Raw genomic sequence first — 27,451 nt, 5'->3', positions numbered from 1 at the left:
CCTTGTGAAACCAACATTTATTTTCTGACATGTGAATGTAGTATAGCAATTCGCTCGTGCAGCCAAATAAATGTTTAAGATGGATCAGCAGAGCAAATAACAACGCCTGCCCCAAGGATATGCGTAAGATGCTCGTCAATGGCAATTATAACGATCAAAACGGTTTCATTGGGCAACTCAGCACTTTCTGACCATCTTTAAGCACTGTATATAGCATCTATAAATGTGCCTAAATAGTGAACGTGCAAACATCTTGTTGGAACATTTTCAATGTTGGTAATGCCTACATTCAATTCGTTTCAAACGCTTAACCCCAGCAAGTCAAAACACACAGCAATTGGCGAGGTTAACGCAAGAACAATCTGGCATGCATCTGAAATGTTAACGAGTCAATATTTCTGGAGATTATTATCTGTAGTAGTCAATCAGAAATTAGAGAATCGCTTCATGACTTTATCAGATGTGGTTATTAATCTTAAAACGCAGTAAATTAGTAAAACATCCTATTAAGAAACAAAAAAGACTAAGCCAAACAATCGGGAAACCATTTATGGAATGCACCTGTGCTTTTTATGTGTGGAACTACAGAAACATATCCCTGCTAATGTGTAAATATTAGGTATTAAAAAAACATTAATTAATTATATCAATTCAGTAGATACCGTGTTTTCGGATAGCAATATGGTGTCAATACTGCATTCCATTCACCTCTCGATCGTGCTGTGCTGCAATCTTAAGTATGTCCACAAAATTACAAGGGTGTGCAACGTGTATGGATTTATCCATACAGGGTTTTTTTGGGTTAGATCGCGGAAATATATACATGTCTCGTTAAACCCGCCACCACCTGAAACGTACAATTCGTAAGGTTTGTCACGTAAACAGAAAATGCCAATTCGTTACGAGAACAGCACACCGGTGTGTTGGAGACGGAAACAAATAGGTCTTTCGCCATACTAATTGGCTGTCGGGCTTAACGGCACACATATATTTACACGATCTAACCCAAAAACATACGAAACCTGTATTATGGATGACATTGGTCGTGAATGCCGACGTGTTAAACTGTAATGATTTAATTTGCATCTATTAACTTGAGTAATCACCTGCACCATGGTGGAGTCTGAGAAGAGGCATTCCGGAAATATCCTTCTACGTTACTTTAAAAAAGTTTCCAGAAAAGTCGTCTAGAAAGTGACACTTTGTTGTATACCACCAATCTATGCATTTCTCCCTCCTTAAAGTGCCTCTACATATCTGTATCATGAAGTAAATACACTTGCAAATCTTGACTTATAGCTTTTGTGACTGCAGGAATTCATAGTCAAAGAAACCTATCTACGTGACTTTACCGAAAGACTCAATAATATGAACACTTGCAAAGTTACAAAGTAATAATAATTCGATGCATTCCTGAAACTGTACTGCGATTTATAGCGCAATTCTTACACAGTAGTTTTGATCCAGTATTTTGCTTTGATTATATTTATTGTTTGACATGTTACCTAGTCATCACACACAAATTAATAAAGTACTGCTTTTAGACCTGTTTTTAAAATGGTGACTACCAAGTGTGCTTTTTTCCCCATTGTTAAAATTATTTGTGCTGGGTTTCCATTGCCGTTTACCCCTTACCAAACGTGTGCTGTACTTTAAAGTGCTTTGAAAAACGAGCGAATGGTATCACTTTACCAACAAATGCTGCATTTAAGAACAGCACCGTGGAATCTACAAAGTTCAAAAGACTTGTCTCCCAGCACAATTAATTAAAATGTCGTACAAAAATCTCATTGGACATTCCAGACCGAATTGTTATACTATGACGAGAAGTTAATCAGTGCATGGGATCACAGGATCGTAACCTACGCAAGCGGACCGGTAATGTTACCAAATCCTCAAAGATTATCTCAAACTGCACAAAAAACGTAAACAACGCAAACAGTACGATTGTTAAAAGACATTCGATAAATCTTTTCAAGACGCTCTCAATTTTTTTTTATATTTTGAGGTTATAATGCACCGCTCAAACGGTAATTACGACATGCTAGCCAACGCACTACGATTGCATTAAGGCATGCTGCTACGCGTGGTGGCTAAACGAGGGTAGAAATCTGTAAATGAGCTGCAAGAAGCAGACCAATATTCTACGTGTAGGAACCACCACGAGAATCTGGAAATGTAACTTTCACTGGCCAAAGCATGACAGCCCAGACTATTTGTCCACTATAGCAAACTTGAATATGTAAACAGACCAAGGTATATTAAAGGCTCAGAAGATCGTTACACCTGGAAGCGTGGAGTGGTACGTTGCCACAACTACTCTGCTTGTACTATGGCGAAGCAGAAAACCTGCTCTTAAATGGACTGCAAATGTATTGAGTGAAGGGGATATTTCAGTGGCCTGTTTAAAGCAGAGGCAAAGCGACAACCTCCTTCATAAACTGTATGGCATTGTTGTTGCGCAAGTTTAATGTGGTCGTTTTGCAAGGTCCTCCCAGATGTGTTTTCGGGTTGTATCGCGCTGCTGTTCGGCTTGGTGTCCGACAATTCACCCCACGTGCCGGGAGCTTCTCCACACTGTGGGAGCCGAACAACAGGTGGCACAACCTGACAAAACTCATCGGAGCGAGCCACAGAGATGACGAAAGAGGCGACGCATCGTTTTAGCAGTGACGTGTAACATCAGATCAGGTATTCATAGACATTAATAAAATGAGCCACAGCGATGAAACGATTGCTGGCCATACATCGCATGACAACAATGCTTTTGCACTGCAGATTTTACCATACACAGATGACGGTGCCTCTGCCTTAAAATGAATCATGGTGACAGGGTGCCAAGGGATGACGAGGTGGACGGGGTTCGGGGTTGGGGCAAAGGGCTGGCGAGCACGCCGCTGGGCCGTCACTGCACGCGCCACTGCAGGACGCCCATGTCCTTGCCGCCGGTCGTGAAGACGAAGGAGTCGTCGCTGGAGAAAGCCACGTTGGTCACGTGGCTGCAGTGGCCGCCGTAAGCGTGGCTGGGAGCCTGCAGGGGAAACCGGGGGGGTGGGGGGGGGGCAGAGGGGAAGCGGTTTAAGGAGGCAGTTACGTGTAAAAAGTTGCAGTTTACAACCAAAGCCAAAGGATTATCATTGACGATGTATCAAAATCCGAATATTTACTTATACTGGAGGAATCCGATGAGCTATAAAGCAGTTTTTATCATTATTTTTCACAGGTGTCCAGTATGAATCCGATGCGAGGAGCCAATGGCCTGTATGAGGAAATGCAGGCGAGAAGCCTGTTTTATTTTTAGTAGAAATGGATAGGTTCCACTAATTTGGTACAAATTGAATGTTCTGAAAATAGTTTTCTTCAGATTTAACTATAAGCCAGAATCAGAACCATTGAGACGCAGCCAAATAGTGTGACTAAAGAGGACAATTTGGAAATCTGATTGAAGAAATTTGGAGCTAAATAAGAAAACACTATTTTCAAGTTCACTCTAATAATGACATAAAATGCCGACCTATACAACAATATGTATTTGTAAAATGCTCATTTGGTATTATGTATACAAGTTTGTAAAATATGTATCCATAGGTGTCTGTGCGAGGTTAAATTTCAGAAACAGAAAAATATTCACAAATGTAGTCCCATTAGAAAGACGATCACCAAACAGTTGCACAGCAGTGACAATAGTTAATAGACTGTGGCATAAACATGTGGCGATGCTTTGCATTGACGCCAAAAAATTACAGCAAATCACCTGGCAACGTTAATTCAACAACGTCCTAAACAATTCGCTCCCGTTTACCATTTCGGTTTCTGTCTGCGCGCCGATATATTTCTCATCCTGGAATAGAGCCCGTGCAACTCGCGTCAGCGCGCCAGCATACGCGCGAGAGATTCGCCCTTGCGCCCTTCACGGCTCTCGACGCGGAGGCCACGGCCCGCGTCTCTCACCTTGGGCTGCGAGGCTGGAAAGCGGAAGAGGCGCACTTTGCCGAAGTCGTCGCCGAGCACGCACAGCTTGCCCGAGCCGGAGCGGCACAGCGCGTTGATGTCGGTGCCGTCGGCTCCCTCCGACCACACGCCTGCGCGCGGAAACAAACACGACCGAGAGACTCGGCTCGGTACTGCGCCGAAAAAAAGTCAAACTAAAACCAGAGAGCTCTTCAATTCTGAGTCGCATCCCAATCGTGATGCCGGCACGTTGCGAATGAATGTACACACACGCTGCCATTCCATACAATCATCATCATCTGGGATCACTCGAGGTTGAGTACGATGATCGTCCATGGACAGTGATGATGCTCAGGGTTTATGGGTATGCAGTGGGCTGATAAGGCCAATCCCTGGAACTAAATATCTTGTTGTACAGTGACCGGCATATGTTGTCGCTATTGATGGTATGGAATCTTTGAGTCGGACATGGATGCGTTCTTTCCTTCGTGACCGTTTGCAGTTTCATTATGGCGTCTTTGTGACTCAAAGTGTCGAACGCCTCGGTGGACTAGAGCTCTCCAAGATGATCGCTCCCATCCAATACAGACCCGGCAAAGTAAACGTGTGGAATCATTTTTCAACAGTGCCGTACGTTAAAGGAGACGTTTAAAAAAGAAAAAAGCAAGGGCGCCAATTCGTTGGGGGTGAATGCGCACCAAAGGTGGAGAATCCAAGCACACAGGTCATCGTGGCCCACTCGACGTCCCGGACCGTTGCCATGGCCGTCACCTGCTTGCAGTTGGCCGGAGTCCCTAAAGGAGGAGACAAAGAGTAATAAACGGCAGCGGCGCGATGGCTTGGAAACACTCAATGCACGAATGCGCGTCGTCGAAAGAGAGAGGCAGGCATCCAAGGGATCTGGGTACCCTCCCAATCCACGGGGTTGACCCAGAGGCTGGGTTGAACCACACGTTGACGTCTGGTGCATCGAATCTTTCATCGTCTTGGCCCAGGCCGCTATCGTTATGAATATTTAAGCGTCCTCATACTCAAAACTATTGTTGGACGTTACTTATTGCTGGCGGTCCTGAGCCAGCGATGGAATTCCCCAGCAGGTAACTTAAAAGAATGTTCTGCAGTTTAGAAAGTTTTTTTTCTTCATTTTGTACCTTCTCAAAAATATGAACAAATGAACCAAATACACATCTTTCACGAAATAGAACATCACTCGTTTTTCACGGGTTTATTAAAGTTGCCTTGTGATATACAAACTACTGAACCCCTTGCTATTAAAGTTGTACTCTTCTTCACCCGACATTAATGCTCCATCGCTAAGCGGGCTTTATTTACAAAGCTTTATTATTAATACATTTTTGCGATTTGATTAATGTCCAAACTCACAGTAAAGGGTCTCATAGTCTCCGGAGTTGGACATGAGGAACTCTCCGTTTGTAGACCAATCCAGGTGCGTTACGAAGCTCGAGTGGCCCTGAAAATTGACAAGGGGAAATGTTTTTAAACAAAACAAGGTTCGGCACACAAATAATGTTAAAGGGTTTACGCATCTCCGTTCTCTCGCTAATTATAGGGGTGGTGTTCATCGCTTTTGGTGTGCTTGAGCCAGGAGCGGAAATTTCACTTTCCTCTGGCAGAAGTCAGACTCTGTACAGGACAACCATTGTTAAATTCTTCCAAAGCAGTTATTTTTTTATTTTATCACCCCTGCATGATTGGCTCGGTTGACCCTTGAACAGGATTTGAACTCTCAATCTTCCAACGCAAGACTCGTGCTCCGCTATAGTGCCACCCAACTTGATTTGTTATCATACCTAGGAAAGTCTCGGTCTGAAAACCTTTTTGAGAATGGCCCTGCAGTGGGATGAATGGCCAATTACTTAAGTGGTGGTTTGCACGGAATATAGAAAACTGGAGCACCCAGAAGGAATACTACAAAATAATTTTGGACCATGACAGCCGCACACGTGGCCAGCTCTTTTATGAATATCTCCCGGTGGCGAGACGTTAACTACCTCGTCTGGTATACAGGAGGTCGCGAGTTCGATCCCGACCCTGATGCCTGCATATTTGAAGTTTGCATGTTCTCCCTGTAGTCGCATGGATTTTTCACCGGGTTCTCCGGTTTTCCCCTCCATATTTAGAAACATGCTTTTAGAGTATTTGCTATAAATTTACACATAAGCCACTTCGTTGGGCTATCATTTGTAGCCAGGTCGCTTCTGAAAAAGAGCTTTACAGCTCAGTGGCCCTTACATGGTAAAATAAAAATAGCTTATAATCTTAGTTTAGAATAATGCCACCGAAACTTTTAAGCTCACTGTGAAGCATAGGGCTTATATGCTATGGTTAATACATCTGGAATATTAACCGAGGTGGCTGGGGGTTTTGAAACCGCACATATTTGCCACGAGTGGCAAATGCGCTTGCGCTCGTCTTTGATGATGATGATCATGACGATGACACACCAGTGGCCATGCACCTGGTGTAGCAGAGTGCTTCTCATGACCCAAGACTTACCGTGCATTTCCCAACAGCGTTGTACTTGTGCCCTTCCTCCGAGACGGAGTACACATAGATGAAATTGTCATTTGAACCCACGGCCAGGTGGCTCCCATCTGAAAACATATACATAAGTAGATAAATAATTCGACCCTTTGCCAAGGTTCTTTGAATCAGAACAACAACATGTGTTCCGAATACAGTGCTTCACATATGCACAGATGGAGCAATCGTGTTTGAAATTGTGCCAGAAATTGGCAGGACAAGCAAGTAAGACATTGTGGTACCCGCATTTTATCCAAACAGCCAATGGCAGACATTCCACATTCCCATGACGGGAACCAGGCATTTCACATGACAACCACTGTACACTTCCCACAACATGATTCTCATTCTTTGAATCCCGTGTAGGTGGTCGCCCGAGTTTACCGCCACCTGGAATTTAACTCGCAACTCGAGCTGGGACGGCGAGTAGATTGAATCCATTAAATCGACCAATACTTGCAATGGACTACTTTTTGTGTCCAATTATTCAGGCTCGTTCACAAATAGTGCCACCCCCCCCCCGCCGACCCGAAAATGGAAAACCCCAATACATGCCCAGTGTAACAAAAATTGTTTGTATTATCTGATTAGGAGTGAAATTTGACCGATGGTGTAATCGATTCATCATATATATTCGTACATCCCAGCTATATTGAGAACCTTACAATTTTGATTCAAGACCTCTCACTGCAGCACCAGGTTGGATCATTTAAGGGATAGTGACACTCATACCAGGCGAGTAGCGCATCACAGCAATCTGCTCATTGCCAGCTGATTCATGATGCAACTCTTTCTGTGTCTTCAAGTCCAACACCAGCCAGCTGTCACAGAGAATAATCACACACAGACACGGTCACGCAACCACACATGTGTACTAGTACACTCGGGCACGTAATACTTTTCTTAACAGTTTGGATGATGCACCGAGCCTGCGTAATTCCATTGTGTGTGTTCACGTTTCATGACATTTCAGGAATACCTTGCAGCCTGTGTTCCAATGGCAACCACTTTTCCACTGGGATGGAAGTCAGCCGACTGCAACGGATCCTGAGCCACACATAACACAAGCGACGACGAACAACTCGCATGTATCCATTCACACTACGAGTCATTCTGATTATAAATGAGCATCCAAAGTATCTCGCTTTAGTTTTTTACCCTGTGCTCGTCTTTTTCTCCGTCTACCTGTGGATATTTATATTCTTCCGTGCATTGTGATAGCATCTAGAATAAAACACATTTCATAGTAATATACAGCCCTTTGCCAATCTGCTGCTGGATGAAAGCTTACCGATGCCATGCTAGTCTTTGGGGGATCAGAATCAGAATCTTTAATTGGACTGGAGGAATCTGATGAGCTATGCAGGTCTTGTTCGCAGATGACTTAATAATTAATGCACTAAAAATTCCAATAACCAATAAAACATTGGGGACGTTTAGACTCAAGAGTCGGCACAGGCCTATCATGCACCCTTAAATACGAGCTACTTTATAGGGTCAACTCTCGTTTCCATGGGAATGTAGAATCTGTGTTGCCGACCACTGTTGACACAGGCGAGGTAATCAGATGATCCCAGAGGCAAATGAGCAAATTCTGACCTTCAGAGTCTTGATCCAGGTGGGACGGTGAGTGGCAGAGTTCCACAGTATGGCCTGCTTGTCCTGGGCACAGGTCAGGAAGGCATCCTGGTTTTGGTGCACCGCCAAGCCCCACAGCTCGTCCGTGTGGCCCTGGCACAAGCAAGAAAGCAAGGCATTTTTTTTATATCACGGTCGCTTAGCACAAGCCCAAAAGTCCCAAACGCCAAGCAGCTAATAAATGAGGGTTTATACGTTTCTTGAATTGAGCGAGATAAGAACTTGACAAAAGGGACGATCCAAAAAGCAGCGGCGCGAGGGAAGAAGCAGAGAGGCGTTTTGACTTGCAGTGTGGTGAACACAGTATGTGACAAAACAGTCTGGTCGACAAGAGTCCTCAACAATAGAGGATGAACCAATGAGTGAAGTTCATGGGAACAGTAACCATGGCAGTAGCGAGGAAAAGCGAGTGGCTGGAGTGAATCTGTGAGTGCTGATATATAGGACAAGATAAGATGCAGCATGCTACTTATAAATTGGAACTCCATTTTTTTAAACAAGTTAGAAAAGCCATGCACACAAATTCATTAAGTAAACGCTATTCAACAATCATAATAAAGGTTTTTAGGTTAGATCGCATGATTATAAATGTGTCGCAACCCTCCAGCGAAACGTCGTACTCAAATTCTAAATGTTGTGGATTCACTCTTCAAACACACCGGTGGGCTGAAGAAGTAACTAATTGGTGTTTTGTTAACGTGACACATTTTTTACCGATTAGCCGTGTCGGGTGGTGGAGGGTTGCGACACATTTATAATAACGAGATCTAACCCAAAAATCTTTATTGTGAATAACACTGTTCGCGAAAGCCTACGTGTTAAAATGTTATTCAACATGCTTTTTGTCCTCGCACATATTTTATTGGCAGTCCGGATGCTGACGGATAGCTGTCAGAGAAATATCAATTAGCATATTTGGCAAGAGTAATTTTTTTCACTGGTTTGTCTCCCAAGGTGTGGACAAGCCTTTAAAAATCAATTTGTCCAGTTTTACCAAGGGCAAGTCTCTAAGAGCAAAGCACACGAAAGAGAGTGCACAACACAGACATGTGACCACATACGACGCACAGGTCAGCGTGGGGCTGGGAGGGAAAGCAGCGCTGGCGTATAACCAGCAAGGACGGAGCGCGTGTTTCACAGAAGCACCTCACCTGCACCACTGGGGAGAACTCCCCGTGCGCGCTCCCCTGCAGAATGCCGTTCTCGGTCGTGCCTACCCAGAAGGAGCCATCGGCCCCATCAGCCAGAGACCGGACGGTGCCCAGGTCTTTGGGGATCTGAACGGCAACAGCAACGACCATCACCAGTCTTCAACCGATTCTCAAATAATCAGAACCAAAGTTTCTACCCGCTCAAATCATCATGGTTTACACCGTGCCTCCCATGCATCACATCTCGAGGAGCCTTGTGGGATTCTAGCCAATGGCACCTCATGGTGGAAGCTGTATCTGTATGGCACAAGGTGAATTCAGCAGCAGCCTGAAAGTGGGCATGAGTCTGGCAAGAGGGGAGCGATGTTGTTACGTGGATTTTTTTCCCCCCATTAAGTAATTCGCGAGTAACCTATCAACTTTGGTAAATTTGGACCACATTTTTTATTTATCTCATGGGATGTTTAATGTGCCCTGTGTTATGCAGATGGTACATTTATGGTTAAAAACACCCACTGTATTAACCAGGGAGGCCGTTTGCCTTCAACCACACACTTCTACAACGAGAGGCAAGCGGGCAACAAGCTCGGCCACGTCACTCAAATCAGACACTGGGGCAACAAGCACTCATCCCTGTTCGTGGCTCTGAGCCAGCGACAGAAATTCCACATTCCCCCGGTTTTGGAACGATCCTTTTCAGAGGAGGGCCGCTGATGATTCCCCAAGGGCCACTGATATTTTCCCAAAACAGTGGCACTCGTTTTTTATCAGCCCCGGTAAGATTCTGGGCTAATTCGGCCCTTAACCAGGATGTCGACTTGCAACAATGCTATCGTTTATTCATTGAGTGCTTTGCCAACACCGCCTCTCCTGCCAGGGAAATAATCACACGTGCCCTTTTAACGCGTTGCGCATAGAATCACTGTTTGGAAATACAAGTGACAATGATGTAATGCTGGGAATTAACAATGACAGAAATATGAGATTAACATAAAAATGCAGAAAAGGTTCATTTGCAGTATGGAGCTAGAGCTGTAGAGTGAAGGGCATCGGGAGGGGATTGGATTATGACCAAACTTATATGAAAGAAGCAGATAGAGGAAAGTCCATGGAAGATCTAAAAACCAATCAGAGCAGTCTTGTAGTTGGCTCTGGATTGAATTGAGGATGCAGCCATGGGGTGTAAGCAAAGGGGCGATGTGTTTTTGTTCACAGATGCAGGTGGGCAAGTCTGGCGGTGGCATTCAGGGCCATCCCGGAGGCTGGAGGGTATTTGGAGACGGTAGGAGGGAATTACAACAGTCGAGGCGAGATGTGACCAGAGTAGGAAGATAACGGTTTCAGAAGAGGAATGGGGGCAAGGAAGTGGCAGAAGAGAGATGGTCGCAAGGGTGAGGGTGGCTTTCACAAGGTTTAGAGATGTGCAATTCGTTTGTTGTCTTTTCCCCGCACCTACAATGAGCATTTGGCTACGTACGGTGCGAAAAAAGTTCAACATACATACATACATGTGGCTGACAGGTTGTGTTGGCGACATCGTGAGAAACAACACTGTCGTCAATAACCACCCCACTCATCAACACTTCACCCCACCAACTCACGCGGCTCTCTCCAGTTTTCTCCATCTTCGAGTCCCAGAAGACAACGTGGCCGTCTCTGCCACCGGAAATGAAAGTGCCGTCGGCACGCTCGCACAGCGCCATCACCCCGCTGGCGTGCACGCCCGTGATGGCGCGCGTGATGCGGTAACCACCTGCAGGCGGAGGGGATCGGGCACCGTCGCAAATATCGTTTCATTGAAGACGTCATCATGGCCAATGCCGCCGAGGTCACCGCACCTCGGTCAACTTTTCATGACTGTTAGTGGTCCTGATAGCGGTGGAAAATCCAGATTGTTATAGCACAGGCCAGCAATGGTGGTTGTCCTACAGGGCATAGGACAACAACCACTGTTCACTTCCCATTAAGTGACATTAATTTATATGACGGAAAGAATATAGTAAACTCACAGTTAGGATTTGAACTCTCGACATTCGGGACTCGTATGACGACGAGATATTTAACGCAGTTACCTTTGCCCCATACGTAGATGTTTCCACTGGAATCCCCAGAAACAGCATCCCCGTTGTCGAGGTAGATCAAGCACAGGACATGTTTGGGTTTCTCATGCTTCTGCAAAGGTGGCAGGAGACACACTTTCATTACAGGAGGAATTCCTTTGAGAAACAAGAGTTGCACTTTGGTCTGATGCACGCTACCTTGCTGGCAACCGTGTTGATCGCTTCTCATGCTGCACACGCAACATCATTGGGATTGGCTCGAATGAGCTCACATGCGGACAGGGTCATTGAGGTAAAAATGTAAACAATGACTTATATGGACCATCAAAGTTTAGTATGAACAGATGCAGTTGTTCAACATAAATTTTAAAATATTTCTCTTTATCAAGGTATGCAATATGCTCATCGTAGTTACTCAATATTTTTTTAATCTAATTTGCTTAATTTTTCTTCACCTTTTATCACCGGAGATGGCCACAATGTATTGCCTATATACTGTCACATATTCGGTTGGTTCATGGGGCTGAGCCATATTGCCATAAAGAAAGGATTTACGTAGCATCCACATCATGAAATACATAAAACGCAATACCATTGAGAATTATTTATAGAGCATCTATATGCAACTGCATAACAAGATGCTAGAATGGAAATGTTTTGGCCTCAGAATAGCTCATCAGTATACAAATATGCCATACCCTAGGTCAATGTCATTACTGCTCGTGCATATTGAAGACATAAGAAAGACTGTACATTGCAGCCACGCACGTCACCTCAAATATGCCCTGTTTCTTGCTCAAGTTGCGTCCGTCCAGTGCCCAGAAGTTGATGTTGTTTTTTCCGCAAGTGACGATGACGTTTTCCTCCTTGGGGTGGAAGTCGGCCGAGTACACCACCTCGTTGGAGCACTGCAAGGTGCATGGATCGGGACACAAAGCAGAACGTATGAAAAATAAGAATAATTGTCTTTGTGGCAATTAAACAGGTGTTAAGATGTTCAAACACCAAATAGACACCTTTTGCAAGGGGATGAAGTCTGAATTAACCACACATACTTGTGGTGAACATGCAAACAAAGCTCTGATAATAAACGGCATTGTCTTTGAAACCGATTGGCCGACACCAGAGACATCCTTCTTTATGGCATAGTCTCACAAGTGTCAGACCAGAGAACGCCAAAATCAAAATAGTACAAGTACAATAATATAGCGAAACGCATTTTCAATGTGGCTTTAGAGCCGATTTTCAATGCCATAACCGTGAGCAAACAACAATCACGTCCTGGGTTCAAGCTCCAACATATTTGGGTTCCTGCGAGTTGCAGGTGCGACATTGGATGTTATCGGCTATTGCCAACAAGACGTAAAAGAAAATATCACCCAAAATGTGATATTTGAACCACTCAATTTACTCACAGCAAGATTTTTACGAGTTAAATTAGATTTTGATTTAAAGCTTTCGTGACTGCAGGGATTCATATTCTTGGTTCTTTCGGTGAAGTCACGTAGAAGGGAAACAGTAAAATAATATATTTATTTTATATATATTTTATTGTTTCCTTTCTACGTGACTTACCGAAAGAACCAAGAATGAGTTTAATTATGTTAAGGTTTCTTTAGCTAACAGAACTACATATCAGTGCCTACCTTATTAGACCAATTCAGACCTTATTGGTCACCCCGTGCCCTTATAAATCACAACGTTCATCCTACAAAGTCCCATCACAAGGGAGAACCACAAACAAATATAGAAAAAAAATGATGTTACTAAACAAAAACTGTTTTATATATTGATTTTGAGAAGTGGTTTTCAATTATGCTACTTATCATGCTACTGTCTGTGATCTTGCATGCTGATGCTGTTCCACGACTTTTTTAATTTAGCCATACGATTTTTTTTGCCCGAATTGAAACAGCTGTATGCCATATGGACCCGAAAATTAAATTTCCCTGTATAAGAATACGGGGCAAACCGTATGGGTTGACATGGTATGGGGTATGTTATTGCTCCATGACAAACCGGGATTTGGTCGTTGACGTTACTCCGAGTTTTCATTGGTGGCTGTTGATGCCCTCATCTTGACAGACCTTTGAACCTTTCATCAAAAAACGCCTTTCAGAAATGCACTGAGAAGTCTGATGCTCGAAGCCTGCATTAGCGGTTATCAGTGAGCCGTACCCAGCTAAAGGCCAAGTCGTCCTGATATTTTAGAGCTCGACTCACAGTTACATTGCAAGTTAAAATCCCGGGTTAGGGGTTAACTCAAGCCTCCCGCGAATCCTGCGCGCAGACATCATTCACAAACGATGGTCACAACTTCTCCCACTCACCTTGCTGTCGGTCACCTTCGTCTCCTTCTTCCAGTTCCAGACAGAAATCATCTTTTCGTTCCCATCATCCACGGCACAGAGCAGCCCACCGCCACCCTGCGCACACGGATTATGTTCAACAACGTTTATTTATTGCCTGTGACCAAGATAATCTATTATGAACCATTACTTATGGCTCCAGCCCAGCTTGCAAAGCTATTTCCCGAATACCAACTGAAGCAGGCACTTTAGTCCTTGGATCAGATGACTTCAGTTAGATTGATTTTTGAGAGCGCGTGAATGACATCGCGATGTTTGACCGACTGGGTGATGATGTAACACAACGAAATTAGGTGGCGGGACCAAATCCCGGTCAGCGAGTTGACTTGGCGTGGCATTCTATTTCTATGGTGGATGACATGATTAACAGTTTATCAGGAAACTAACAGTGGCTGTGATAAGGAGCAAATGGACCCAGTTACAAGAAATGTGAAATTTGAAAACTCCACCTTAAGGCTGCCAAGATCGAGTACAGCCCACAAGGCTTGTGAATGAACAGGTCTTAACATATTTCAGCATAGTTCTGTTGGTGCTACCAAACTTTAAAACACTACTATTAAGTGTCAAATTACTCAATTGGAATAGACAAAGCTATCATCGCACCCTTCTACGAAAACCTGGCAGGACCCTCCAGAAACTTTTGGGGTCATTTTGAAAAGAATAAAATAGCATTTTTCCAGAGAATACGACACCCTGAGCAACTGGTAAATAAGGATCTAAAGCATACATTTACAAAACACAGAGTGGGAAAAAAAGTGGACTCATAATCCAGAGAACAGGGTAAGGGTGGATGTGGCTGTGCAATGGCAATGAAGTTGACTACCCGGTACTAATAAAGTTATCCAAATCTGGTCACACCTGCAATGATGGATGTGGCTGGTGGAGGCAATGAAGGCCACATTCTGGATTATGAGACACTCCAATTTTTATTTTAAATAACGGGAGAAACCTAAAAAAAGTTTGCGATAAACCAGAATATTCGGTAAATAAACCAGCGAGCATTAAAACCGCAGAGTATGAGCTGCAGAGTAGTAAATGTGAAAATGGCATGAGCGTACGGCTCGGGAGAAGGAAATGCAAAGGACGCCCCGGTCGAAGACTCCTCCTCCGATCAAGTGCAGCGTCTCGAGCGAGGCGGAGCTCCACACCCGCACGTGGGCAGGAAGCACCTGAGACACAAGTCGATAGCGCCGTTAGCTTTCACTTCATTTTTTATATCGTTAACTTTCCTGCTGTGTTGTCAAATTTCTCCAATCGGTGGCCCACTGGCTCCACGATTCTAGTTTTTGGTTAAATAAACAGAAAATGAAGTTTTGCACAGTTTTCACATGCACCGTTTTGTTTACAAACAAGATTTGTTTTCCCATTTATAAACCGAATAAGACCGTTCACCCAAATTGTTGTCCAACAACTGAATTCATATGTAAATATTTCAATAATTATATTCAAATGATGTGATCAGCATCACAGCAAAAGAGTAAAACATTGTCATTGAAAACTCTTGGGAAGAAACGAAATTACAAAACTTTCTGACCTCACATCAATAAAGAGGCCTCTTAGCCAAACACTAGGTGGCACGCCGTTTTATACTCTGAAATGACTCTCCCTTGCATGGCACCTGAATGAGAAAAAATTTGTTCTCAGGGTTGGACACTTCTAGGTTTTATAAGTAACGTAACATAATGCAGTGAAAGGTGGCGGTTCAGCGGCAACACGCATTGCACTGACCCTGGTGATCCGGGTTGTATTGCTGGTCACGACTAACGTCAGTGGCACAGGAGATCAGAACTGGTTCTGAGCCCTTTCACTCAGCCGCTATGATCGGTACGGTCCAACGACCCCGTAACCAACAGAGCATGGGGGGTGGGGGAATAATTCAGTGGTGGATTAACAAATGGCTGAATTTAAAAATATATTATTTTAAAGTCACAAACCTAATGTACTTATCGTTTTGTATGCAGTTGTTGGTTAATGGGCTGATACCATAATCGCCACTGCCTGGATCTGAACCACGGATTTAATTGGTTTCAGGCTCTGTGCTGACATGACACAAGCCCCATGCGGCAACCAGCCAACTCCTATTTTGTCCATCAAGCACAGAGGCACGCCACTCACCTTCCCATCCTTGCTCTTCCCAACCACTTGCCCAGTTGCAACAATAACCTTGTCCGGATGCACGGCCATGCTAGAAAAAACACACACACAGACGTTTAAACAGAAACAGGCACTTAACAATGCACCCGTTTCTTGCGTAAGTGCAAAGAAAATATCTAAATTGTTGCTAATATTGTTGATCACTATCTATGACTGGGTCAATTATAAAAAAATAGCTACTTAATTTCAAGGTACAGGATACATACAGGATGAATATTTGGATAGCTTACTGTTAAAAGAACGGTTAACAAACAGGATTATCAGTTCCCCAATACAGTGGTGATTTCTGCCAATCATGTCTCCAGAATCGGTCACTGACAAATGAATCACCACTTAATGGGAATTCAACAGTTGCTAAAGCAAGGCAACCTTGGATTGGTCCCATCAGACAAGTGCGATTTCTTGCGAAACCACCACATTATTACAACCACACCAACTATGTTTGATATTTGCAACATTCTTATAGCACATGGGCTGTGCAAGCTTTACTGGCTGACAATGTCTTTACAACAAAGCTCAAATCTCACTCTGTGGTTTGGCCGGTGCAACCGGAACTCCCGGGCGTTCGGGAAGCGCATGCCACAAACAGGAGTAGCCAACTTGGCAGATGGCCCACCATTTGATGTCATCATCATGGCCCAGATAGTGGCGCTGCACGCCACTCTCCACGTGCTGCAGCACGCCCACAGCTGCCACGAAAAAGACCAGTTCCCCCGAGGGCAGCAGCTCCACGTTGGCGCGGCAGTCCTTGCCACGGTAGCCATAGCTGTGGGTGTCACCCGTAGCAACGCGACCCCTCCCTCCCCACCAGCATGGCGGAGGGAGTGGACGAGAGGCAGTGGGGAGTCAAGGGCAACCACTGGGACTTTTACCTGTTGTTTATTCAAGGGCCCTGCCGCTTTTAACGCAAGGCAAACACACCGGGAATGTTTCAACTGCCTGAAAACGCATTTACTTTTGGGAGATGGATTGTTGGCTCAATGGGCGAATGCAGCCTTTGCGGCACTGCCGAGATTCTGGGTTTCGATCCGGGCGGCCGCCTGTATTTAAACAGTTTAGTAAGCGAGTTGACGGTCTCGGCAAGCTTGCCAATGTATACGTGGATATACAGACCATTTCTGTAACATACGCTGCAGGTGGAGGACGGGCCTCTCCACACCTTTTGGACTGATGGTTATTTGACCATACGGCACCATGGTGGTCAGTGCACGTTGAAGGTCGAGGACGTGCAGAACAATGGACTTTTATGCACTGCCCTCTACTGCCCTAAACGTCTATTACGCCTGTCCATAGCACATGAGTGTCACCCATCCAAGTGCAATCCAGGAATAAAGCCTGCTTAGCTGCCGAGATCTGAAGAGGTCGGACGTATTCCGGGTGATTTGATCATAGGCTGGTTATCAATAACTGCACAATAATTGGCCAGACTATCCACCTGGAGGGATAAATAGATAGCACACGTAACTTGCAGTGAACTACTCTTTGCAGAGTAATGAGCATTTTCTAGAGTTTATTAAGAGAAGACGTGCCTCTAATCAAAGTATCTATCGTTCCCAATTTGTTTTAAGGTTGTACCACGTGTCGTTCGGTACGATGCCCAACGTTTATCTCCACGTGCCGGGAGCTTCTTCAGGAAATGAACCCACCAACGTGGAGCCAAAACGGACATTGTGCCGAACAACACGCAGTAGAACCTGAAAACACAACGGAGAGCTATCTGTACAACTGCGAATAGCTACACAGTTGTTTGACTATCATATAGGTTGTCAGATTGTCCGTCTCTGCAGCGTTTGAGTGTTAACCCCTCATTAGGTGAGGCTTTTCTCCAGGCGTTTTAGTTTATTTCCACACACTAAAAGTTCATCTCAAGCAGGAAGGCGCATCCTATATATCACTGCTGCAGAGAAAGATTTTATATTACATAATGAAAAATATATCAACTTTGTTTCATGATGGGGGCCGCTAATCCGTTACTTTCACAAACACTTGGTCAGGTGTAACTTTGGCAAAATTTGTTGTGTAACTGCAAAGAGCGAAATTTTTTATATTAATTGTCGTAGGAAAACAAATCTAAATATAATGCAGGTTTCCAGGATACGCCCACTCAAGGGAGAGTTTCTCTGCAGGTAGTTCCAGCTTCGCGCCTATCTTGTATCCCTCCACTGCGTCCTGAGGCATGAACATGGTGATGGGTCTCCCACGCAGGTACATGCGCACGTATCCATCTTCTGCAATAAATAAGTGCATATGTATGAAATAAAGCCAAGCACAATCTAGTATAATTTCACCACATTTAACAGTGATGAGACTGTTTGGAAACCACCATTACAACTTTAGCCGTCGTTTCATTAATGTTGTTATTTTTACTCAGGTTTTCCCATTGTGTCCACCATCAACTGAATGACAAGCTCATTTATGTTTTAACACAATTCAATATCCTCCCAGTGCGTGCATTATTCACGTCCCTTTATAAGCGTATCAATGGGCACTTCAAAAACTGTTCTTGTGCCAGGGTATACAGTGTGTGTGTGCACGTGCGTGTGATGAACAGACCGACTAGGTCAGATTTCAGCTGACAAAAGGCTTCACCGCGCCAGAGATTAATCTATACGGTGCATTACATCACCATGTAGCTAAGGCTTTTATCCTGTCCACAATGCATGCGGAGCATCCATTCGCAAATACTAAACCAGCTTATCTGATAGACGCGAGGCTACAGCTACTGTACAGTTTTTACAAATTAATAGCGGACATTTGTTACCTTTGTTGAAAGTAGGCTCTTTGGCTTTGCTGCAAAGAGACAGAAACAGGTAAACGTTAAAAATAAAAGTGGAGCTCATTGTCAACCCAAATAAAGATGAACAATCGTAAATATACTACACGTATGTGTATAATATGTAAGAAGAAGTGAAGGAAAGGTAGTTGGCTAACACTTGCATTGTGAAGTCCAGTGGCCTGGGTTGAAGTATTAGCTAGGGCACAGAAGTAGAAATTTGTATCCATATTTGGATAGGGCCTCCCCCATAGGGACACAGTCTAAAATAAGTATCATTCCTCATCTGATATGAACATATCTTACATAAAGACTTGAAATAAGTGGATGGCTGCCTCTTGGTATCCCACAATTCCGAATAGGTACTCAGAGTATACATCTTAACATGACAGTATAAAGAAGATAAATTGAGCACTTTGCACATCTATAGTACTGCATATATGCTTAACTAAACACTATAGCAATTATTTCACCTGCCAGCTCCACACAATTACATTGCCAAAAGTCCGGGTCGCAATTTTATGCAAGAATAATTTTTGTGCGTTTGGTTTCGATTGTCCTTTTGCTGCTTTTATTGTTTCTAATTTGTAGTTTTTTTCTAATTACATTAGCCAAAAAAATGTAACAAATATTTTCTATCTTTTACATAAATCACGAATATATTATTACGTGTACCACCCAATGCATAATAGACCACTGAGTGGAATTAATTTTAATAAATCGATGTTTACACACCGCACCAGGGACTCATTTTAGGCTGAGTCGACCTAGGGGAGGCCCAGGATCGTCACTGGTGTGGACCGCGATCCGGGAATCGAGCCCAGGTTGTCAGGTTCATAGCGCAGCACGCTAACCGCCACACTACCGCTCCCCACACACAACCACGTTTCCCCCAGTACTGGTGTTCACCACAACGGGGACGAGTCTACCGAGGGGTGGGGCTCTGGCTAAGTGCAGATGCCGATTTCCGCTCGTGTTGTGCTTGGTAGCCAGGATTATACCGCAGTGTGCGAAACACTGCGACATTTCTCCCCACTCATACACAGTCACATGCATGCATACAGTGAATGCTGCATTGCTGCAGTTTTCATGCACGTTTTACAAGGGGGCACAAAAGCCCTCCTACTCTCAACTCCAATTCAAATCACCGCTGTATACGCTCGTAAGCCCTCCACCCTTCCCCATGGGACCAGCCTGTGTGCCGCACTGCAGCAAAGGCCCTATCCGACCGCTGCGTCAATTAGTTTGCTGGTCCATTAGCGCAAGCGAAGGATGTCTGCAGAAACGACCTCATCCTTTAGAATCACATCACTCAATACTGAACAGACAACTTTGTGCACACACAGCAGGTCTTGCATGAGACAGTGAAGGATACTTTACTGCACAGCGCACCAAAAGGAGATGCATTAAGGGCACTGCAAGCATGTCAAATATGAACTCGAACATACTTTTAATTCCTTACCATTTCATACACACAAGGTAAATCATTACAAACATAATTTCCCCCTTCTCTCTCCCAAGTAGTTTTTTTTCTTCTTCTGGAAACAGACATAAATAACCACTAGATATACTACGATAGGCTCCTGTACACAAGAATTACACCTACCGATTGGCTCAACTGAGCATGCTGCTGGTTTTAAAATCAACTTCACTTACAATATGTATTTGATAAGGAAAGCATTTAGAATCATTAGCGCGAGCACGACTGGGCCACTTCTGTGATTAAATGTCACCGTATGAGCGGAGATTTAAGATGTCGCGATACTGGCAGGTCAAATGTCATGCATTCTGAGTGGACCAAATTTCCGTCACGCCTTTGCGCCCACTCAAATTAATTGAAATGTGTTTCGGAAGATTAGATTAGCATCTATGAATACTTCTACGCATAGTTTCAGACAATCCTCTTCTTACGAAGGACCAAAATTAATATCGTGTATTGAAACACATGCCATTGAAAACACTTGCACGCCTGTGCCACATTACTTCACGCACGAATACAACTATTGTGTACAAAAATCAACTATGCTCCCGATGCGATCAAGCAAGTTACTGCACAGAAAACCAAATCATGTCGTTTCACTGCTATATCCAATAATCCAATGCTAGTGAATTACTCTCACAAATGGCTAGGGAATACTGTATACCAGTTGCTAGAAAGGCCTCCCATACATGCCATTATTAAATTAAAACACTGAAAATGGGCGGGGACAGTAGGGCTCTTCCGATTAATATCTAGCAATGCCATGAATTGCCACGATTCGAATGAAGATTCTTTACATTGTTGTGACTAATAGCACCTCTAGTGCAGACATGTGAATCCATACAAATCTAGATCATGTGAATCCATTACACATGAACAGAAAAACATCAATTCTTACACACCATTTCAATTACATATATCGAGCATAAGAAGTGGTATGATTTGATGAATCAGTACATGCCTACAACCCTAATGGGCAGAGACCATATCAATTGGTGATTGTGGGAAGGTGATGCAAATACAGTACCATATCATGGTGGAAACCAATCTCTCCATAGGACCACTGTTGACTTAGAAGCAAGTGGTTCTCATTTAAATCAACTCTGGAGGGATGAAGAGCAGAGATGGCCCTGGACTGGGAATTACACTCTTGACATTCCACCCAGCTTAACACTATACTACTGTAACTATACCTTAATTTCTAATGATGTGGATTGGAATGCACGTGACCTGACAGGATAAACTGATACTGTGATGTTGGTGTGGTGGCACAATGCACTGTGCACTGGCCACTTTGAATAAAAAGGTTCTATTGAAATACACATCTCATTGACAAGCATTCCCATCTCTCATTTAACAAGTCCTCGCTTTGTTTGCGCATAAAGCTGAGCAGAGGACATGTTTACAGGTCAGCGATTTTATTGACCGGTAGTGGGAATCCAGCCAACATTCCACAATTAAAGAGGCAAGTCGTGGGAAACATCTACTGTTGGTAATAGAGGTTGTTGGGTTAGATCGCATCAATATGAATGCGTTGTTAAACCCGCCACCACCCGCCACAGCCAAGGATTTGTCACGTACACAAAACATGCAAATTCGTTACTAGTTAATCACGGGTGTGTTGCAGAGTAAACCCACAACAGTTAAAATTTGAGTCTAGTATGACGTTTCGCTGGTAATTATACCTACTATAATCACCCAGGAATGTCTGTCCTTAATGCTCGTGACGTCATTCCACATAGACCAGCCCCCTCATTAATATTAATGAGCAGGTGACAGCCTCCAAATGGACACCCCCCACCCCTCATTAATAATCATGAGCGGGTGACGTCATTCAATATGGACATCCCCCCCATTATTATCTACTATGAGCCAAGAATGTCTGTGTGCAACGCTCGTGACGTCACTCCATGTCGACCAGCCCCCCTCATTAATAATCATGAACAGGTTATGTCACTCCACATGGAGCACCCTCCCCTCTCATTAATAATCATAAGGTGACGTCCTCCAAATGGACACCCCCCCCCCCCCCATTCATAATAATTGGTGGCTTACATCACTCCACATGGGGGGCCGAGGCGCCTCCTCCCCCCTCCTCGGCGTCAACTTACAACCCTCACTACAAAGGCAGAACCCTCACGTCATCACGTGATCTCCGTAAGGCTGTTGTTGAGACATCGAAGTAAAAAGGACGTCATGATGAACAAGGGATTATAACCTTAAAATGAAATAGGTCTGTGTCACCGCGGCCTTACAAACTGCACGCGCATTAATGCAATGAATAACGTCACGGCCTGCTTTTCGCTTGCAAGTTTCAGATTTACTGCGATACACCCGTCCTTGGACGGGCAAAAGGCTAGTAATTAATAATAATCTTGCCGGTAATACGCAACTTAACCCAAAATCCTCATTTTATGGATAATATTGGTCGTGAGCGCCTACGTGTTCAACTATCTGCTGCCGGATTGCAATTTAAAAAAAAAAACACATACACAGGATGAATTTAAAAGTTTTCTGCCTTGCTATAATTGAAAGCACACAAGATTTGAGGTCGCCAATTCGATCTCCCAGAGCGGCAGTTGAAACAGTGGGAAGGTTTGTTTTTAATCCACCAGCCTCTGTCCACGCAGCCACCGTTAGCCAATCGACAATTTGCGTGTGGTGGGATAAAGTGTGGGTACTCGCAACTTTGCCAAGACGTCTGGCCAGAGTGGAAGAGGTTAAAATACCACCGAGTGCCTCTCTGCAGCCCACTCTAGCGGAAGCTGTTCCGACAGCAGGAGGCTGTTCTGACAGCAGGAGGCATGAACAAGCAAATTGCAGATTCTCACCTTTAACGTTTATTCATTTAAATGCTCACTGCTGATGACCACTGCAGGCACAGTATTGCAGGATAACAATGTACTTGTATGCTTGATGGCACGGAAGGAGTGCACTAGATTGTTGGGAGAAAGCACTTGTATGGCATTGGGTGCTCAATTGAGCGTGGAGTTAGGAGGTTTGTTCACCAATGCAACCACGGTGCATGTACAGACGTCGAGGCACGATGGAGGGGCCACACCTCTCTTATCGATCACTCTGCAGCAATGGCCCTGTGGTTCCCGCATTCAAGATAAAAACACATTTGGGCAAACGATACCTATAGACCGTGCGTGCATCCACACCAAGGGCCACACACTCTTTGTACAATTGTTTTTGTTTTTACAAAGTGATTCGAGTTTGTCCAATCATAAACTCTAAACATTTGCAATATACGCTCGCTATAAGCACATCTTATACAAGCAACACATGGTGACATTGCACTGGTGGGGGAGGTCAACTTCTGATACAATTACACTATTGTACTTCTGATACGCGGACAAGTGGAATTGCTCCCAATGGAGGGTTTGACGCCCAGCTTGTACTGTAGTTTTTTTTCAGTGTCGACGTTATTCTCTCGAAAAATATATTCACAGTTTTAAGTTTAAGTGGTTGTAGTATGATATTCAAGAACATGGTGTGATGGGTTATCTTCCATGCCAAGCCCTGAGGCAGTACTGTAGTGCAAATGCAACTCCCTTGCTGGCAGGACCTAAGATCAACCACTGCACAATTCCCAAATTTGAACTCGTTAAAAAAATCTACTTTGGGAGTCGATTCAAAAAGTCCGCCATTGCGAGTCAGTGCTGCTGTAGTTTGCCCAGTACCACAGTCCCCAACTAATAACCAAACATCGCATTGGTTTCAACTATTGACAGCTCATATATACACTGCGCATACCATATTGATGGCAGCTCTTGTTCAAACATTCCGTTTGCGCTTTTCTTCGAATTGTGTGCTTATATCCCTGTTAAGAATAATATCGCGGTTACTTGTTGCACCTAACTTTTTTTCCGGCGCCTCTTTCTCTCATATTTGTTTTCGATTTGCATGCGTTTCGTTAACAAATGTTAAACATCTCGTTTACTTGTGTGCAATATTCCTTAAGGGGGCCCTGTACTCGTTCCTCTGCAATGTGTTGTTGTATTTCGTGTACTGTCGCTTGGCTCACATACCACGGATCTCCATGGAAAACGTAATATTTAACAAAAAAACTTTTTTTAAAACACGCTTTAATGAAATGTACCGTAATAGTAATGGAAAAACTCCACAACTCCAGGAAGTAGCCCCGAAGCTTGCCATAACGTAAGGGGACCGTGGTGATTTACAGCCAACGTTAGTTGAGCGTGGACAATTTGACCCAAGCCGAAACATCACATATACAAAATAATGTTTAAAAATAGATTTTTTTTTAATGATAGAATATAGACTTGTCATCAGTATGACATAGTATACCAAGTTTGCAGTCGATGCCACATTGGAAAGTGGGTAAAAATTGAGTTACACGATTTGAGGATACACCAGAGTGAGTTAATAAAAAGCGTCTAATAAAAAATAGCCTGGTAACTAGCTAACAAAGCAAATAAACAAACTATCGCCACTCCACACTGCCAGAAAGACTTCGGCTAACGCATCATTGAACGCTTGGTAAGGGAATCAGACCAGGCTACGTTGGACAACGTTTTACCGAGGGAGTGCCAACAAAAGGTGCACTTCGGTGAAGTGAGATTGGTGGGAGACGTGGCGTCAAGGCTGTGAATAAAAATGTTATCTTCTCCCGATATTTTTTTATAAATGGGTCACCCCTGCACTTTATGGCGTACGTTTAACACGTCGTGGGCTTTCGCGACCAATATTATCCATAACGAGGTTTTTGTTGGGTTAGATCGCGTAAATATGTGTCGTTAAACCCGCCACCACCCAACACAGCCAATTAGTGAGGTTTGTCACGTAAAACCTTACTAATTGGCTGTGTCGGGTGGCGGCGGGTTTAACGACACATTTAGTATGCGCGCGATCGAATCCCAAAATAAACCTCTTTAACGGCGTAACATCATCTCAATTTTTTTTTGCGAAACGTTTCCCAAACACACACACAACACCGCTTATACAAGAATTGAAGATGTCAAATCGTGGCTTTCACTTCACAGGTTGGACCAGGGAATTCATTGACGTTTCACCGACCGTACCGTCTATTTAACGTGCAACGTCTGCGAAACATTCACCGAGTGTGTTTAACAAAGTGTGCGCTTGATAAGTGCGCTGTTGGCACATTTCCTGATAAGCTTTGTTCACATACAACACAAGACTCTCGGCTTTACGATTATCGCACGGGGGGTTATAGATGGAGCTCACTCTCTCGCCTGGATAGACTTTATCATGACACGCTTAATGGTTAAATGAACGGGCATGTTATCAATATATTAGCATGCTCTTTTAAATGGTCACGAGACCATGACCAGCGGGGTGAAGTATGGTCAAAGAAGCCCCCACACGGCATGGAGAGGGCCATTCATCCAGCAGTGGATTGAGAGTCAAGTACTGTAAATTTTTCTCCATAAACTACAACTGAAATGGGCAAATTCACGGTGAAACAAAGGACACGATGACGTGACTATACATATGAAAATTTACTAACCTTTTAGTACATTTAGTAAATGGATTAATAAAATGAAATGTATTTATAATAGTTGTTTATACCGAGTGGCTGCTGCTGCCTGCTAAACTTGTCAACCCATACGGTTTATTCCTGTACAGGGAAATTGAATTGAGGTCCATGATGGGAATTTGCAGGATGAACATTGAGATGCATATAGGGCACGGGGTGACCTTATTAGGGTCTGAATTAGTATGTGACAAGGTAGGCACTGATAAGGTGGCTGAAAGGTACGCGCCATGTACATTAATTGTTGGTATTCGCAGTACCAGATGCATCACAATATTGTTGAGCAACGTAGGTGTAGAGTTGCATCGATTCACGTCGATGATAAGAAAACCCAACGGACACCCAACTGCCAGTGGGGAAAACGTTGTTCTTTACTTAATTAAAACACGGTAATAACGAATGCTAACGCTCGGTTAATCATTACGCGACACGTTCTCATGTACACAGCATGTAGATGCGGTTACAGGAAGAGCCCCCCCCCCTTATGGCCTGCGTCAGGCGGCTTAACTTAATCTTGCGACAAGACGAGTCGACTGAACTCGTACATCTGAAGACGAAAGATGAGCTGCGATTGAGATGCTAAATTGCCATCGTGTTGTTCGCATTCAGGCCGAGCGAGAAAGACGACGCTGTAGGACGTTACGCACGGACATTACATTATGTAATCTAATCGAAAGGTGTCAATAAAATATTTGGCGGGCAGGCGGGTTAAAAACAAAAAAAACTTAGGCCGCATTGTTACGTTGAACTTCTATCGCACAGCACGTAGCCACAGCTGTGCTAATGTGTAAACATGTTTTTTTATATATCGAACGCCGTGGTCAATCCACTGCTTGATGAAGTCCTCCCCGATCTGCCTTTCGCTCCCATCTCCCCAAGTGCCGTTCCACTGCCACGCCATCACCCGAGTTGATGTTTCAATGTAAAAAAAAAACACTGCATACACTATGCAGTACTTTAAAACAGACTTTAGATAGCGTATATACGTAATGCCGTACTTGCACGCGCAATGTGTACATTTTGAGCGATTGTGTGCGTTGCATATCGGTTATCGAATGTAACCCTGTGCAGTGCATAACTCGTACTTATGGTGAAATGTGCATTGCAGCAGTGTGTCTACGGCGCATGTGTGTACACATAGCGAAATTGAACACATTATTTGTGTAAATACACTTAGTACATAGTCAAGTGGTATTTGCAAGCACCCACTACTGTATTAAGGTCAAAATAAGCAGAGCCAACACGAGCGAGCGAGGCGTGGCCGGAGCCCACGCGCCCGGTCGCCTTTGTATCTCCCAGACCTACCATCAACTCAAATCACCGATTACAGTGCTCAATCATCATTCAGATAGAGTCGACCTAAAGGGAAAAGTATAAAGACAGCTGGATAACTACTACTGTACACAACACACACACACGCGCGCGCTTGTGATAATCTTAACACGCACGTGGACTGTAACCTCCCTCTGCAGTCCGCTGTTGCTCCGTTACACAAAGCAGCAGCAGCAACAACAACAAACACAACTTTACCAAACTTAACAGTTGCATAACCGGGCACAACTCGCGAAGGGCTACCGCAAAGTTTTGACACTTTTCTTTTTAAAGAGGGGGGGGGGGGGAAAGGGCCCACACACCTCGCTCCGCCACCATCCGAGGTCCTACTCGACTTCTTGCCTTTGTCCATGTCTTTAAAAACTTTACACACAACTAGGGTACGTCGCTGCTCCTTTGATTGCTGCTCCTGTTTATAGTCGTAGCGTGCTTCGCCCTCGCGGAGTGGTCGCGATCCGTCCCCACCCGCGCCCTT

At 44.1% G+C, this 27,451-nt stretch overlaps 1 protein-coding gene across 1 annotated transcript; it reads right to left on the bottom strand.

The window, feature by feature from the left end:
* Positions 1–27,451, bottom strand: LOC116947865 (echinoderm microtubule-associated protein-like 2). The gene is made up of 19 exons (XM_076071097.1): positions 27,279–27,451; positions 18,629–18,657; positions 17,966–18,095; positions 16,484–16,633; positions 15,829–15,898; positions 14,772–14,882; positions 13,675–13,770; positions 12,118–12,252; positions 11,357–11,456; positions 10,886–11,037; positions 9,285–9,410; positions 8,095–8,226; positions 7,475–7,542; positions 7,228–7,316; positions 6,469–6,566; positions 5,335–5,422; positions 4,650–4,745; positions 3,952–4,082; positions 1–3,031 (listed from the first exon to the last, which is right to left on the bottom strand). The coding sequence occupies exons 1-19, from the start codon at positions 27,326–27,328 to the stop codon at positions 2,906–2,908; spliced, it is 1,977 nt and encodes a 658-aa protein (XP_075927212.1). The 5' UTR covers positions 27,329–27,451; the 3' UTR covers positions 1–2,905.

This window comes from Petromyzon marinus, chromosome 31, assembly GCF_048934315.1.
Source record: "Petromyzon marinus isolate PM22_M1 ecotype Great Lakes invasive population chromosome 31, UKy_Petmar_22M1.pri1.0, whole genome shotgun sequence".
NCBI lineage: Eukaryota > Metazoa > Chordata > Hyperoartia > Petromyzontiformes > Petromyzontidae > Petromyzon > Petromyzon marinus.
Note: the sequence above shows the minus strand (reverse complement) of the source record. Positions and strands in the feature narration are given on the sequence as shown.

What these genes read in the sequence shown, in the direction of transcription:
- LOC116947865 (XM_076071097.1), bottom strand. Translation starts at nt 27,328, where the DNA reads ATGGACAAAGGCAAGAAGTCGAGTAGGACCTCGGATGGTGGCGGAGCG. An exon ending in AGAGCCTACTTTCAACAAAG is followed by an intron (nt 18,096 to 18,628) that starts GTAACAAATGTC and finishes TATTTATTGCAG; the next exon opens with AAGATGGATACGTGCGCATG. An exon ending in AGAAAACTGGAGAGAGCCGC is followed by an intron (nt 9,411 to 10,885) that starts GTGAGTTGGTGG and finishes GTTGCCGTTCAG; the next exon opens with ATCCCCAAAGACCTGGGCAC.